This window comes from Protopterus annectens, chromosome 16.part0 (genome assembly GCF_019279795.1).
Source record: "Protopterus annectens isolate FY-2018-M chromosome 16.part0, PAN1.0, whole genome shotgun sequence".
NCBI classification, from domain to species: domain Eukaryota; kingdom Metazoa; phylum Chordata; order Ceratodontiformes; family Protopteridae; genus Protopterus; species Protopterus annectens.
The window spans coordinates 410984476-411002075 of record NC_056750.1 but is presented as its reverse complement, the minus strand read 5'-3'; the positions used below and the strand labels follow the sequence as shown (position 1 = coordinate 411002075).

General features: G+C 44.0%; 1 protein-coding gene across 1 annotated transcript in view; it reads right to left on the bottom strand.

Annotated features, from left to right (window-relative positions):
* OLFML2A (olfactomedin like 2A) overlaps positions 1-17600 on the bottom strand; it is a 766911-nt gene that overhangs the window by 512519 nt on the left and 236792 nt on the right. Inside the window, 1 exon segment of the mRNA XM_044058447.1 lies at positions 13107-13289. Coding sequence (XP_043914382.1) covers positions 13107-13289 — 183 coding nt within the window.

Genomic DNA, 17600 nt, shown 5'->3' with positions numbered 1-17600 from the left:
CTAAACCGGTCACAAGTGGCGTCCCACAGGGTTCTGTCCTGGGACCACTCTTGTTCGGTATATACTTTTCCGAGGTACAGGCAAACGTGGGAGGACTATGGCTCACCAAGTTCGCAGACTACTGCAAACTGGGCGCCATAATCAACTCTCCAGCTGACACAAACATCCTTCAAAAAGGTCTCACAGAGACAGACAACTGGTGCCAGCGCCATGGTTTAAAGCTAAATGCCAAAAAATGTATAGTCATACCCTTTGGCAAAAACAATGTGCCCACAAATTACCACATAGGTAGAAACCCATTAAGTACAGAGAAAGTTATTAGGGACCTGGGGACCCAAGTTGATAGCAATCTCTCCTTTGAAAACCACATTGCCAAAGTGGTTAGAAAGACCTTCTACATAGCCCACCTCATCACGAAGGGTTTCACATCTAGATCAAGAGAGGTAATCGTGCCCCTTTATTCATCCCTCATCAGGCACATCATAGAATACAATGTCCCTTTTGGGATGTACCTTACCCGACACCTGCAGCAATTAGAAAGACCCCAAAAGTATCTCACCAAGAGGATCAAGGGTCTCAAACAGATGCCATATGCTGCTCGGTTTAAAAAACTCCAGCTCTACTCAGTTGCATACCGCCTACTTCGAGGCGATCTATGCCTGACATACAAAGCTATGTCAAATCCAGAATTAATGGACATGCTCCACCTCAGTAAATCTAAATCCCTTAGAGCCACACCGAGGGACTTGAACCTCAGCACAGAAATAAATAGAACTTGCTGGAGGGACAGGTTCATAACCCAGAGGCTCCCTTCGCTCTGGAATAGAATTCCAGTTCATGTGAGGCATAGCACCTCACTGAATCTCTTCAAGAAGAATCTCGATAGGTGGATGGGGATCGTAGGTTTGTCCCAGGGATTACTCCCGTGTCACTATTAGACAGAGGCTCAGTAAACTAAACCTTAAAAAGGGCACAGCATACTCAAATCAAGGGGTGGCGTAAGCCATACAGAATCGGGCTAGGCTTATAATTGCCCCAGGGCAGATAACCTAGTATGAACCTATGAACCTATGAACTGATGTAATCTTTTTTGTAACCTTTGTTTTGGAGCTTTTCTCCCCAGGACTCCATTGAAAACGGGTTCTTATTGGCCCAATGGACTATCCTGGTAAACCAACTGCAAATAAATAAATAAAATAAATAAATACGGGAACACAGGTTGACAGCAGCCTCTCTTTTGACCACCACATTGCCACTGTGGTCAGAAAGTCATTCTATGTGGCACATCTCATTACTAAGGGTTTTGCATCCAGAAAGAAAGAAGTCATAGTTTCCCTCTACTCTTCCCTCATTAGGCCAATCATCGCATACAATGCCCCATTTGGCATGTACCTCACTAGACACCTGCAGCAACTGGAGAGGTCGCAAAAGTACCTCACAAAGATGATCATAGGCCCTAAACAGTTGCCCAATATGGACAGACTCAAAAAACTCCAACTATTCTGTCTTATATCACCTACTTAGAGGCGATCTCTGCTTGACTTACAAACCCATGTCTGACCCAGCTCGGTTAGAAATGCTACATGTAAAGAAATCCCAAGCCCTCTGCATCACACACTCCAGAGACCTCAACCTCATTACCGCAATCAACAGAACATACTGGAGGGACAGGTTCATAACCCAGAGACTGCCCATGCTATGGAATAGACTTCCCATACATGTCAAACAGAGCACTTCATTGGCCCTCTTCAAGACAAATCTTGATGAGTGGATGGGAAATAGAAAATTCGGGTCTATGTCAAATATTCGAACTTCCAAAATGTTGAATACCATATGGTCGATATTTGGAAGTTCGAATATCTAATAAAAAATAAACACAAAAAAAATAACACTAAGTGCGAGCAGGGGGGCAAGCCCCCTTGCACCCCTCACACCTCCCTACTTAAATATACCAACTCAGAGACCGCACTTCAGTGCAGAAAAGGGAAATTCTCCTGTTCTGCACCATACGGCGCTATTAAAAGTCAGTCTTCGAACACATGAAATGTTGAACATATGGTCTCGAACATATAACGTTAAGACATTTTAAGCATTCGAATAATTGACATAGACCTGAAAATTCAACCCAGGGATCACTCCATTGGCTCTACTCGACAAAGGCACTGAGAACTAATGTCAGGTGGCACAATTCCAGGGTAATCCTATGGGCTAGGCTTGTAAAGGCTCCAGGGCCATTAGACTAGTACAATAGCTACGTGGGCCTTAACAGAAGAACAAGCCAACCCAGCATTGAGCAGTTTACACAGATAAGATAGAACCAAAAGGCACATTCACAGAAAGTGGATCCACGTTATGAGCAAGACACCAAACAGAAAACCTCTTCCATTTGGATAAGTATTGGATAAGTAGAATTTTCTAGTTCTGTGCTTCCTAAGCAGGTCCTCAGAAAAAAAGATGTCTGTATGGAATCAAAATCCCATCACCCACAGTGTCACCCGCAGGTGAGGATTGATGAGAGATCCTTTGTCTTCCACCCTGTGAGATAACTTGTGATGGGTTGCCCTTGGCTAAATACAAAAGAAGAGGGAACCAATGCTGTCTGGGCCAAAAGGGAGTCACCAACAAAATATTGGGAGCAACCTCTTGTAATTTGAACAGGACTTTTGGAATGAGGAGAATGGGAAAAAGGCAAAGAAAAGTACAGTTGTGTACACTTACCATAAATATAGATGTTCAAGTGTATTCACTGTTGCAGACATCACCTGTGGGTTATCCCTGCTGTGGTAGCCCTCGGCTGGCCCAAATACCAGAGTTAATGTTTTTCTGCATCAGCTGCTGTCTCTTGCTGTCTGACGTCAGTTCGTCAGTGCTATAAAGGAAGGCAGTCTATGCCATTACATAAGTTTTTCTTGCCCTAAAACGTCAGAGGCCCCAGTAAATATGGTGAAGTGGTCCTGGTGGCTAAAAGCCACCGTTAGCAACTTATGTCTCCCTAAAGAAAGAAGATACGAGGGGGAAGGAGGGTGGGACACCAGGACTGCAACAGTGAATACACGGGAATGTCAATATTTATGGTAAGTGTACACAACTGTACTATGTTCTTTGTGTTTCACTGTTGCAGTCATCTGTGGGAGGATTCCCAAAGCTGAGGAGTGGGGTGGTAGGATTAGCAAGAGACCTAGAAATGGGCCAGCATGCCCTGCAGGACTGCAGAGGCAAACCCTGCCCTAGCCTTAGAAAACAGAGGTAGGTAGTAAAGGTATGGATAGAAGTGCAGGTGGCAGCTTCCAGGATGTCCCTGGTGGGAACTCCTCTGAGGAATGCTGTGGAAGTGAATGCTGCCCAAGTGGAATAGGTTTGAATAAACTTGGGGGGGGGGGGGTTCCCATGCATCTGTGGCAGAAATGGATACAGTGTGATATCCATTTGGAAATGGTTTGTTTGGAAATGGGCTTCCCCTCTGCCCCTGGGGCAAAGCTGACAAGTAGCGGATCTGTTTTCTTGAAGGGTTTAGTACGGTCCAGATAGTATCTGAGCTGTCTGTGCAAATCTAGTGAGTGCAGAATTCTTTCACCCTTGTTTTGAGGGTTAGGAAAGAATGTGGGTAGATGTATGGCTTGGTTGAGAGTTACATTAGATACCACCTTGGGCATAAACGATGGATTAGTCCTCAGGGAGACCCTGTCTGCATGGAAGACAATGAAGGGCTCAATTGCCATCAGTGCCTGAAGTTCTGAAACCCTTCTGATGGAGATGATAGCTAGAAGAAAAGCAGTCTTCCAGGAGAGGTGTATTAGTTCTGCTGAAGTAGCAGGTTCAAAGGGTGGTAAAGTTTTTCCAAAACATAATTCAGGTCCCAGGCTGGAGTGGGTGGCCTTCTGGGAGGTCTGATATTAGAAGCCCCTCTGAGGAAGTGTTTAATCAAAGGATGGGAGAACAGGGGCTGTTCTGTATCAAAAAGCTGAAATGGCTGAGGTGTGGATTTTAATAGAGGAGAGGCCACTATTAAGTAGCTCCGCTAGGTAGTCCAGGATAAGGGGGATGGAAGGTTGTGAAGTATCGCCCCCTCTGGACTGGCTCCATGAGCAGAATCTTTTCTATTTTCCTGTGCAAGATTTTCTGGTGCTGGGCCTTCTGGCCTCTGTGATAATGTCCAGGACCTGTTTGAGTAACAGGGGCCCCTTGTTTGCCTTGAGAGTATTAGCAATGCTGATAGTTTGAGAGTCTGTAAGTCTTGGTGCAGCACCCCCCCCCCCACCTGAGTTAAGAGGTTTGAGATCAGGGGAGGCTGCCTGGGAGGCTTAAGGTCAGTCTGAGCAGTAAGGAGTACCAATGTTGTCTGGGCCAATCTGGAGCAATGATGCTGGCCTTTGGTCTCTCCTCCCTTATTCTGATCAGTACCTTGGGAATAAGAGGCAGAGGAGGGAATGTGTACACAAAGAGGGTCATCCAGGGGAAGGACAAAGCATCTATCTTCCATGCTAGGTGGTGGTATTCCCTGGTACAGATTTTTTTCAGCTGATGGTTCAGATGGGAAGCAAAGAGATCAATTTCTGGAATCCCCCACACCTGAATGATTTGTAAAAATATTTTTCTGTGGAACTGCCATTCATGGCGATCCAGTAAGTTTCTGCTTAAGTGTTCTGCCAGGGTGTTGTTGATCCCTGGCAGTTATTGGGCTATCAGGGGTGTAGTCCCATGGAAGAGGCAGTCAGCCAGAGGCTCATGGCTAGCCTGCACAGAGGGCAAGATTGGGTCCCTCCCTGTTTGTTGATGTACCACATTACTGTGGTGTTGTCTGTTTTGATAAGAACCTTTGGCTTGAGATGGGGTTTGAAGGATGTCAGAGCCTTTTGAACTGCCATCATTTCCTTCTGGTTGATGTGTAAGGGAAGGTGCTGGGCATCCCAAGGACCTTAGGTGCACCTTCCTTCTAGGCGAGCACCCCAAGCTATGTCTGAAGCATCGATGGTAATGGTCTGCCTGGTTGGGCGGAGGTGAAGGGAAGACCCTTGTTCTGGGCATAGGCCCCTGCCCACCAGAGAAACCTGGCCCTTATACAGGGGCTCAGAGGTAGAAAGGTCTCTACAGGTTTTGATTGCTGACACCAAAGGTTCTTTAGGTACCACTGAAGTTTTCTCATGTGGAGCCTGGCCAAAGGAATTAGAAGGATGCAAAATGCCATGTACCCCAAGGCTTGCAGGAACTTCCTCACAGTGAGGTGATTTCTGGAAGCCAGCTGTTAAAGTAGAGAGGCAGGAAGCTCTGCTTTTCTGGGGAAAGGAAGGCCATTTGGGATGCTGTGTCCAGCAGTGCTCCCAAGAAAATGATCTTTCTAGAGGGTGTTTGCCTTGATTTGTTCTCATTGATGGTGTACCCCAAGGAGGTTAGGAGGGTTTTGACAAAGAGGAAGTCCTTGAGGAGCTTTTCTTTGCAATCTGCCTGAATGAGGCAGTTGTCCAGATAAGGGTAAATATGTATATTTTTCTGTCTGCAAAAGGCTATGGCTGGGGCTAAGCATTTGGTGAATACCCTGGGAGCAGCAGATAAGCCAAAGGGTAGCACAGAGAACTGAAAGTGTTGTGAGCCTGCCCTGAAGCGAAGGAATTTCCTGCAGGATTCACTTATAGGGATATGGAGGTAGGCATCTTTTAGATCTAGGGTAACTAACCATGCATTTTTTTGTCAGCATAGGCAGCACAGCTGCTGCAAAGTTAGCATTTTGAATTTGGGGACCACTAGTAAGGTGTTCAGAATGGATAAATCCAGGATGGGGTGCCAAATGCCCTCTTTTCTGGGAACAAGGAATTGTCTGGAATAAAAGCCTTGGCCTGTTTGATCTGAGGGAACACGTTCTACAGCCCCTTGGAAAATGAGAAGTTGGACTTGTTTTAGTACCTCTGCCCACTGATTTGGAGGTAAGTCTGGGTACCCTCTTGGAACTGGGAGTTCATTGAAGGAGAATGTGTATTCATGAAAAATAGACCCATTGGTCCTTTGCTACAGAAAGCCAATTTTCTTTGCAGAGGGAAAGCCTTCCTCCTAGTTTTTGATGATTGAAAAGAGGGCGGGGGGGGGGGAGTCATTGAGACTTTTTGCCATAGAGGGATGGCTTAGAACTCCCTGCCTTTGGAGTGGAAGATGTCCACCGTTTGGTTCTCTGCTGTCCCTGGGATAGGAGTCTGGCTGGTCTGTCCCTGCGGAGCTTGCCTTGTCCCTGTCTGGTAGGTGCAGGAAAGGACCTGTGTTTTGAGGGAAACTTTCTGCTGAACCTAGGAGGTAGTACCCAAAGGAAATGTTTTACTGTTTGTATAGATTTTGCTTTGTCTTCCATCTTTTTAAGCACCTCTTCTGCTTTTGCTCCAAATAAGCAGCCCTTATCCAAAGGTGCATCAAGTAACTTAGATTTGACATGATCAGGGGAAAAGGTTGTTCCTTCAACCATGCAGGTCTCCTAATGACGGATATTGACACTACTGCCCTGCTTGAGGCTTCTAGGGCATCATATCCACAGTGTAATGAGTGTTTAGCCACTTGACAAGTAGAGTGCAGTAAATCTGCTAACTCTTTCGAATTGGCACAATCAGGAAAGGTTGAAATCTTTTGCTTTAATAGTTCCAAAGTGTGTTGCTGAGATTTTAACATGTGGAACTGACAGTTGAGTGCTCTGATGGCTAGGGTTGCAGACGTATATACTTTTTTACCCCACTTTTTCCAGAGCTCTGGAGTCCTTGTCAGAGGGAGTAGGATTCTTTGCAGAACTAGCCTTAGCTCATTTTGGTCCCTGTGTAATGACCTCCGGGTCTAGCAGGATTTCTGTACAGGTATTTGTGAGAATCGGGAGGTCTGTAATACCGGTCAGGTTTTCTGGGAGCAGTTGGGAGGGAGTCAGGAGCTAAACTGGATTCATGAAAGACATCATCAACCACTTCTAAGATTGGAGGGATGGCCAAGGGTTTGTGCTGGGGCAGGTCTAGAAACTGAGTCTTTTCTTAGACTGAGGGAAGTCTTGGGACTCCCAGTGGAAATGTCCCCTGAGGGTGTGAAGGGCTTCCCCAAAGGGAAGATTTTCTGCAGGGGAGGCAGAAGGAATGGATTCCTCTGCCTCTGAATCCTCAAGCAGTCAGAGTTGTTGTTCCTCTTCAAAATCTGAATAATCAAGACTCCTCAGAATCCTGTTCTGTCAGTGTTTCAGGAGAAAGGTCTTTCTTCCTTTTAGAAGTGGCATGACCACCCCTGATCAGGGTGATAAGGTCCTCCGCCATTTTAAGCATTTGAGCTTGGGGTGGTGGAGCAGAAGTAAAAAGGTGGCTAGAGGTAGTTTTCTTAGGAGTGGCCTTGCCTCTGGGCCTAAGAGTATCCATCAGTCTGAGAGCAATGGTAGTCAAAAGGGAACACATAGTTTTTTGTCTAGAATCGGTAGTGTGAAAGACCTCTTCAGAACCCGGTGCCTGCGTCGCGGCTCCAGACCCAGCCAAGACAGAGACAACCAAAGGCTTATAAGACTAAGCAAATTCCTGCGGCATACTGGACTCTGAAAGGGTCTCAGTAGAGACCTGTGAAGGTGCCAAACTGGGCCTCAGGGACTGCGAAGGTGCCTCACTAAATTCCGGAGAACTGACTACCTGCTTACCGGTAGAGTCGTCGGAAAGCTTAGCCTTGTGTGGTCTGTCTATATTTATCCTTATGTTTTTTCGGAATGTCTACGGATTATTGGATGACTGACACCATTTCGGAATGCGAAGACAGAAGATGAAAATACCTGGCTACAATAAGAGTTCTATGATGAATGGTTCTCACATTAAAGAGGGCACAGAACCGGCAAGGGGGGGGGGGGGTTGTGGTCTGGGCGTAAACAAGTGACACAGTATGAATGAAGTTTCAGTGTGGTATTTGCTTTCCACAGGCAAGCCAATCGTTAACTTTTTCGGACATCTGTTAGTGCAAGAAAAAAGGATCTCCAATGGGGTACTTAGCTTTAGACATTTTCAGCTGTAATTCAAACTCAGGTAATGACCGACTGGCACACTTGCGAACAGCTTCTGCTACAGGCTCCATGGCAAGAAAGACTGATATAATGGCGTCAGCTGCCTTCCTTTATAGCACTGGTGACCTGACAAGACAACAAGCGACAGCAGCCAATGCAGAAAAACACTGACTCTGGTATTCGGGCCAGCCGAGGGCTACCACAGCAGGGATAACCCACAGGTGATGACTACAACAGTGAAACACGAAGAACATCATCCCCTTCCAGGAAAAAAAAGAGGGTGTGCACCTTCCAGACCAGGGATTCTGGCACAAAAAAGTGGAAGTTCTGTTCAGAGGGGATGCCAAAAGATCTACTTGAGTACCCCACTGGTGGACATGTCCAGAAACATATCCCTGTCAAGTGTCCTCTCCTGGGATTGTGTTAAGGACCTGCTCAGAGAGTCTGACACAGTGTTCTGACCCGAGGGAATATTAACTGCCTGAAGAGTCGCACGATACTGGACAGCTAGTTCCCACACAAGAACAGCCAACTGGCAAAGAGGTAAGATGTCATCCCCCCTTGCTTTTTAACATACCACATCACTATGGTATCTGTAAAACACCTTGAGAGGCCCTGGCACGAATAAAGGGTGAAAAGTTTGAAGAGCCAGAAGAGGTCTCATTTCTTTCTCTCTGATGTGGTCTTTCCTTTGCTGAGGTGACCAAGGACCATACACATTTAGAGAGCCAAAGATGCTCCCCATGAAGTGTTTGTAAACAACTCTGGAGAGGGAAGAGGAGATTGAAAAGGGAGCCCTGGATCGAGAGTCAACTGCTGAATCCACCACTGAAATTCCATCTTGAATCATGGAAGAAGAGGAATTAAGAAGTCCAGGGGAAGAGAATGCTGAATCCAAACTGACTTTAGAAACCACTGAAGTTTTCTCATGTGGAGTTTCGCAAAAGGGAGCATAGGAATACTGGAGGCCATAAAACCTGGAGCTCTCAAAAACTCCCTTCTTGTGATTAAGGCTAGAGGAAGAAGGGACTGAAAGAAATGAGTTGAGCCCTTGGGAGGAGGCAGGGATGCCAGCATTGGAATAGTCTGGATCCTGCACCCCAGAAAAACATGATCCTGTGAAGTAGTCAGAAAACACTTATGGAAATTATGCTGAACCCCAGGCTTTGAAAAAGGGAAATGTCAAAATGAAGATGCATCTCTGGAGAGGAGGCCTGAAGCAGGTCGTCGTCTAAGTATGGAAAGATATGTATCCCCCTTAGCGTGCAAAAAGCAATCACAAAAGTGAGGCATTTGGTGAATAACCCTGGGGAAGTAGAAAGGCTAAAGGGCAAAGCAGAGAACTGAAAATGCCAGGAAGCAACAGAAAAAAGTAAAAACTTCCTGGAAAGAGGATGAATAGGAATGTGAAGATAAGCATCAGAGACACTAGAAAAGCCTGAGGAAGCTGTCACGAAAGGAGAAACTGCCAGCACAGCTAACTGGAATTTTGAAAACAAGTATGTCATTTGTGAATATCGAAATGATTTATGTAAAATGCTTGTGTTACAACCGTATTAGAACGGTATGGCAGGTGTATATCAAACTGGTTTGTACAGATGTGTGTTGGAAAGGTATTTTATGAATTGTTTGTGTTTGAAACGTAACCACAGTGTGCCCTGCTGGAAGAAAGCAGAAATATACATGCACTATTGTAACTGTCTAAATGTACAGTGGAAAGTAGAATACTTGAGGTTAAACTTCAGTCCAGCAAAATTTAGGGAAATAGCTGAAAGTGGATTACTTTACAGGCTACTCAAAATCTTTCAGTTTTCAATGCGGCTGGATACAGTCTGCACTGAGAAGCTTTCTGTATTGTCTTTGTGGGTGAATTATTGGTCTTGAAAGCATGAAGGAATGCAACTGTTTTATGACTTCTAGCATCTGCCAAAGATCTAAGGTCTATGTATTTTCACAAGTAGATGCTAATTACTGCCAGCGTCCAGCAGTGGGGTTTTGCCTGGGAACTAGAGTCAAATGACAAGAAGTAATGTAATTCTGCAAGCTATCCCAGCATTAATATTTGAGAAGTCTCTTAGTGAGACAGAGCATTCTACATTCTGTCTTTGGCCTGACAAGTAAAGATCCATTCATCACATCTGCCTTGCTCTAATGAAGTAAGTTTCTAGGGTACAGTAATTCTCTTAGATGCAGTCAGGAATATAGCAAAGCTTAGTTTAGATGTTTTTCTTTATTTGAGACTGTCCTGCAATGTTGTTTTAAATATTCCTGTGGTTTTCAACTCTGATGTCACTGTGTTCTTTTATTAGTTATCATTAAATATATTTAAACCTTTCATTGTGGTTGATCTGTGTACAGATATTTAAGTTTTGAGAGTACTCTCATATTTATTTGGTGACACTGTGTGGGCCTCTCCTTAAAGCCTTGTTCTTAGTCAAACTACCACTTGTATTAGTATTTCACAGTAAGATTGGACACCCTTTGTTACGGGCCTTAAAGTAGCTGATAAGGGGTTCTGGTGGCAGTGATAACTACCTTATAGTCTGGGCAGAAAAGGACATAGCTAGTAAACCTGTGCCAGCCTTTCCCAGGTAGGCAGGTGTGTGTGTGTGTGTGTGTGTGTGTGTGTGTGTGTGTGTGTGTGTGTGTGTGTGTGTGTGTGTGTGTGTGTGTGTGTGTGTGCAAGAGTGTGTGCGTCAGCTACTTGGGAAGGGATATGAAGCACTGGTTGGACAGAGACAATGAGCTTGGAACCCTGGCTAAGGACTCAACTCTATAGCTGTGCCAGTGGGGAGTCTTACTGGGGGGGGGCTGGAGAAAGAGGGAGAAACCAGCCACAGACTAACTGTGGTCTCTGTGTGCCCTTGAGGGAAATTGCACTTAATGCAAAGAGCTGCATCTGGAAATATTGTGAGTGTACATGTTAACATCCAAGTCTACATCTCCCACTGGCACCACTGGTGAGGATTAAGGCTCCCAGATTACTGGTCCAGTGGGGGGGGGGGTCATCACAGAAGCAGCAGAGGGCACAAATTCTTAAGGGTCAACATCAGAAACAAGGGACGTTCAGAAAGGTGTTTAAATGAGAGAGGCCCAGAATGGGTCTCAAAAGTGCCCTCTTTCCTGGGTACCAATAACAGTCTGGATTAAAACCTTTTCCCTTTGAGAAACTGAACTTCCCAAATAGTTCCCAGAGTCAAAAGGACCTAAAGAAACCTTGGAAACAATGCAAACTGTTCCTTAGGGGGCTGAGGAATGCCCATGAAAGGGGGAAGAGATTTCCACACCATGTAATACCCTATGTGAATAATGGACAGAACCCAGGAATCCTGGGTAATCTTTAAACAAACTGGAATGGATAGGGAAAGATGAACGGAAAGAGGAATGTGGCTGAGAAGAACAGGTCAGTCAAGCAGCACCTGGTTTGCCAGGAAAGGGAGATTTCTGCATCACAGTAGTCTGGGTAGGTTTAGCAGGAGGAGCCCTTTTACCCCCCCCCCCTTTTTACCCTTAGGAGGAGGGCAAGACTGCCTATGAACAAAGGCCAGCTTATTAGGCTAATTATTTTGAATTTTAGGCACAGGAGAAACAACAACGAGCCACAACTACTACAAACGTTTCCAAAAGATGGCAGCAACTAAAGCCAACATTAATGGCAATTGTGCTTAGCTGAAGAACATCAGTGTCTTGGAATGAAAGCAGAACAATCCACTGCACTCAGAAAAAAAAAATACTCAAGAACTGAGTAAAAGTAATATTACCATGATTATGCATATCCACTCTGTTCAGCTGAAGTAAAGGATAAAAGTAAAACAGGAAAACGTATCCAAAAGATTAGCAGTACAGTTGGTAAAACAAATACTCAAGTAAAAGCTGTTAAATTTACAGAGGCCAGACCAAAAAATAAACACACAGCAAAATATGCAGAACTGCTAAAGGTTTGGAAAATGATAACCCATGGACATTACCAAAAAATCTCACATATGACAACCATATACCATGCATGAGGATTGCACTAAACTTACTACATATACACATATATGTTAAAATAAGTGTATGTGCAAAAATATTCTTCCCATTAAACCAAGCCCTTTAATGCAAAAAAAAATCATAATTAGCAGTACAAAAGAAACTGATTTCCAAAGCCCACTGGCAATGAAAATGTGTAATTGAGTTTGACAATTACCAGAAAAACAAGAACGTTAGCTTTAACAGCGACTACCAGTAGCTATTCCAAGACAAAGTCACTTATGACATTGGCAGATAGGAGCAGTACATCTTTTGGGAGACTGCAATAAATTGTGTGAATACCTTACAGTTTGAATAAATAAATGGAGGAACAAAAATAACCTTGCTGAAACAGAAGAACTAGACAGGAAGGAAATAGTGGCATCATATTAGGATGCCTGACAGCATCTCCTTTGTAATTTCAGATGGATGTTGTGAAGAATGGAAGTTTACCAAAGGGACTTGCCAGAACTGCTAAAACCTGCTCTGTATGACAATAATATAATATGCAGCATCGCAGTTTTAAGAGAAATAAATGGTAATTACTCTTCAAAAGTAAAAGGATAATAGAGTTCAGTCTTGCTTTTAAAGGAATAGACTGGAGTGCCCAACTCACTCTTTCTAGTGCAATGCTGACAAGCATCAGAATACAGCATCACTGCAGGTAGTATGACTGGCAATGTGCTGTTTGCTTCATGTGTGCATCTTTAAGTGAAGTGCAGCTAAATTCTGATAAATGCAGCAAACTATGCACAACCTCATTTTAGAGGAGGTCAGAGATAGTGGGAACATGCACATCAGGTTATTGTGAGAGAATTGGAGTTACAGCTTGGCAAAATTCCTTAATTGTTGACTGGATGATGAACTTTTAAGACAGACTCTCACAAAGAAGAAATGAATGCACGCGACCAGCAAGAAGACAGCTAATGTTTGGCAAGATGGAGAAAAAGGACGGGGGAACACACATTTGTTGATTCAATTTTAAATTAAATTGAACAAAAATAAAAGCATCATTTATAAGCATTCACATACATTTTTTAAATGTACTAAGAGCAGAAACCCTCTGATTACATCTCTCCAGTGCAATTTTAAAGAAAGTGAAAAAAATTACCTGGGCTTTATTTTCTGGAACGGCAGCATCCTTCTGTAACAGCTGCAGGCCAAGTTTAGACACTTCTTTCTTGATTCCTAACATAATGTCAGAGTAGTTCTCGTATTTTTTCAGCTGGTTCATCAAAATGGAGATGCTGTCTTTCATGAATAAACCCTCTCTTGTCAGATTTGTTTTAATAGTCTAAGAAATAAAGAATATTGCTGCATTAGAAGGACACACCAATCAACACTTTACTATTTTCAACATTGCATGTACTTTTAGCGCAGTGATTTAATTTAATTTATTCAATTGATAACTTTTCAACCTTCACCCAGGCCCCTAATACAAAGGTAAAGGCAATCATTTTAGTATAGCCAATCAACAGGCATGTTTCTAGGATGATAGAAAAACACAGACACACAAAGAACATGCAAACTCCACACAGTGACTGGTCAGGAATGATCCTTAGATCTTGAAGCTTTCAAGGCAGAGATCTTAGCCAGCCAGTTAGCCATGATGTGTTCCTATCTATGCATTCAGTTCTATACTGAAATTCACTAGTACAAATGTTACAGCAGTTAACATTACAAGAAAATTATCTTCCTTAATACTCACAAGAAAAACAAACATTTGCAGGATCAGGTCAAAAACTATTTATAAAGCTATCGGGTAAAAGGGCCCTGACCATTTATTCTAGCGTCAGTCCAAGAATTAAGTTCCAGGACTCAGAATTACAAGTGAGTGACTTCATCCTTTGCACACATGGGATGGGGTGACTTTTGGAATGGCCGCATTCAAATATAATTAAACAGCTCTGAGGCCAAGTCACGCCCATCAGACCTCACAGAATTTAGAATGTAGGTCAGTTAAATGGTAATTATTTCAACAGAAATAAATGCATATTTCTGATTATGTATTATCAAAATCTGTTAAGATACAGTACACCTATCTATGAGGCTGACTCAGTCCTAAGCACAAAAAGTCATGGAATGGTATTATTCAAATCACATTACTTGTAACTTAAAACATATCTGCTTCTTTTTTCAAACATTTAAAATTCACACACTAATTCATATAAAATGTTTGCCATTTACACTCAATAGTTGAGTACACCATCCTCACTGTCCCCTAAATGTTACACAGCACACGATCCAATACAGCAAAAGTCATTTTATTAAACTAGCGCATTTTCTGTGTATTTATATAAAGCATTAAAGTAGTCATTCTGTCTTTATGGTACATATATGCTTGTACATCTTAATTTTCAGTTTCCCTTTCATTTTCCTAACAAAATGATTCATATTATACTTGGCATGTATACAATATATTTTGTTAAACTAAGCTGACAGACCGTTAAGACCTACTGCAAGAATGACATTAGTGCCCTTTTTACTCATTACTTTGTTCACTAAACAACTTGGTTTCAAAAATAACCTTCAAATCATAACTCCCTTGTTAAAATTGGAAGACTGACTTGTAATGTAAAATAAGAAGTTATGTCTTACCATAACGTTCCATGTGAATTGTTCATCTCGCCTTTGTTCTTACAGACTGGTTCGGAGCTGATCCTCGGCTCCGAGACGGCCACATCACTAGCTCCGCATCTTCGAGAAAGCCCGAGGCACAGTAATATCCCATGATCCTCAGGTGCTAACCCTCAGATCTAGTTTGCTATACCAGAAGAATCCCTTTTAGAACTGTGTCTAGAACACTTATAAACAGATACTACACAGTGTCTGGAACCCTACTGTCAAATAGAGGAGAAAAGATGCCATTACTACTGTACAATAATATGCTAACCATATCTAGAAAAGGCTGAAAAGGAATTCAGTTGAAACCGTTCTCCCAGACCGCAGGACGGGGGATGGAGGGGGGGAATGTAAGAACAAAGGCGAGATGAACAATTCACATGGAACGTTATGGTAAGACATAACTTCTTAATGTGAAATTGTTCAATCTCGCCGTTTGTTCTTACACACGGGTAGCGTCCCTAGCTCCTTTTCCCCGGGTGGCTCAAGGGAGAACATTCCTGAGTACAGTGGAACCAAACGTCGCCCTGTCCCTGGAGCTTTTGTCTAGCTTATAGTGGGCGATAAAAGTATGTGGTTTTGCCCAAGTTGCCACTGCACAAATGGTATCTAAAGGCAAACAAGTGGTATGGGCTGAAGAGTCGGCGATCGCCCTTGTAGAATGAGCTCTGGGTTAGAAAGGGAGTTGCTGAATTCACCATATACAAAATTTATGCAATCTGAGAGCCATTTGGATAAGGTAACCTTCGTTACTGCCTGTCCTTTCCTTTGGTCAGCATATGAGACAAATAGTTGATCTGACTTTCTGTACTCTTTTGTCCTATGTAAGTAAAATCTTAGTTGCCTGTGAACGTCCAACTTGTGCAATGTGTATTCTAACTTATTGGAATCGAACAAACCTTCGGAAGGAAGGATGGATTGGTGCGCAAGGTTACTCTATCTGGCTGAAAATCATGAACGGGGGTCGGATAGATAGAGCCTGTAGCTCTGAAACTCTCCTGGTGGAAGTGATGGCAACCAGAAAAAGTGTTTTCCACGACAGGAATTTTAACGAAGTTGTGGCTGCTGGTTCAAAAGGGGGCAACTTGAGTTGTGACAGCATGAGATTAAGATTCCAAAGTGCTATTGGATTACAAAAGGGGGGACGGAGGTGAAAGGTACCTTTCATGAAGGCTTTACAAAGTCTGTGGGACATAAGAGAACCATCTTCATGGCCAATATGAAAATTGGATATAGCCGCCAGTTGAATCCTTATACTGGATGTTGATGCTCCTTCTTGAAAAAGTGTGGTAAGAAAATCTATTATCTTGTGTACTGGAGCCCCGAATGGATCTATACCTTGTTTGGAGGCCCAGTGCGCAAAACAGTTCCATTTGCTGTTGTACAATTTCCTTGTAGATGGTTTGTGAGAAGATACAATAATTTGCTGTACTGCAGGGGATAGTAACTCCGACCTGGCTAAAATGGGAAGCGGAGCAGCCAAGCTGTCAGTTTGAGGGACTTGAGAAAGGTGTGAGGAACTCCCGACGAATGTGTCAACAGGTCTGGCTCCGGGTCCAGCATCCATGGTTCCTCCACTTGATGAGATTGAAGGAAGGGAAACCAGATTTGTCGAGGCCAGAATGGGGCTATTAGTATTATGATCCTGTCTAGATGTTTGGCTTTCTGCAAAAACCTGGGAATTAGTGGAACAGGAGGAAAGGCATACAGGAGACCCAGGGGCCAATCGTATACCAGTGCATCCCTGGGGACACCCCCTGGAGGGGGTAACAGGGCAAAGTAGCTTCTGCATTTGGCATTCAATGGGGATGCAAACAGGTCGCAGCAAGGCTGGCCCCATCTGCGGAAGATCTCTTCCGCCACTTGAGGTTTGAGGGACCACTCGTGAGGGAACAGGATGGCTCTGCTCAGCCTGTCTGCGATTACGTTGGAAGTCCCCGGGATGTGCGTTGCTATCAGAAAGCGTCCAGTGGACTTTGCCCATTGCCAAATTCTGAAGGCCTCTCTGCATAACGGGTAAGATCTGGTTCCCCCTTGCTTGTTTATGTACCAGACCACTGACATGTTGTCTGTCTAAACTGTCACTGTTCCCTGAGGTAAGGACTTGTGAAAGTGTTGCAACGCTAGAAACACTGCCCTCAGCTCTAGAACATTGATGTGCAGATTGTACTCCAAGTTGGACCATTGACCTTGGACTGTTTGTCCCTGAAAGAATCCCCCCACCCTATCAGGGTAGCATCCGTGGTTAGAGTTGCTACCGGACTGGGAAATACAAACGGTCATCCTAGTGTTAGCTCTTGACTGTGTACCCACCACAAGAGATCCTTCTTGCAAGAATTCGTGATCAAGATTTTGTGAGACAGTGGAAGTTGTAGATACGACCACTGGGCGAATAGCATCCATTGAAGAATCCTCATGTGCATCCTGCCTAAAGGAACTACAATAAGGGAGGCTGCCAACAAGCCTAGCACTCTTAATATTTGTCGTGCAGGGACTCTCTTGCTGTGAAGGAGCGAAATTTGCTGCCTGAGGTCTGATACTCTTGGTGGGGGGAGAGTAACTTGAGCCAGGGAAGTGTCTAGCTGTGCTCCTATAAATAAGATACGCTGTGACGGCGATAAGACAGATTTTCCAAAATTCACCGTCATGCCTAGTGAAGAGCAAAGACTGATGGTGTAATCCCTGGTTTGTAGAAGACGATACTTGGTGGTGGCGGATAGGAGCCAGTCGTCTAGATAAGGAAACACCCGGAATCCCTTTCATCTCAAGTGAGACGCTACTACTGCCATGCATTTGGTGAACACCCTGGGGGCTGATGTGAAACCAAAGGGCAGAGCGCAAAACTGAAAATGACTGGCTCCCAGCTGGAAGCGCAGGTGATCTTTGGATGCCCTGGCCATCTTGATATGGTAGTATGCGTCTTTGAGATCTATAGAGCACATCCAGTCACCCTTCTGCAGAAAAGGGAGGATTGACTGAAGCA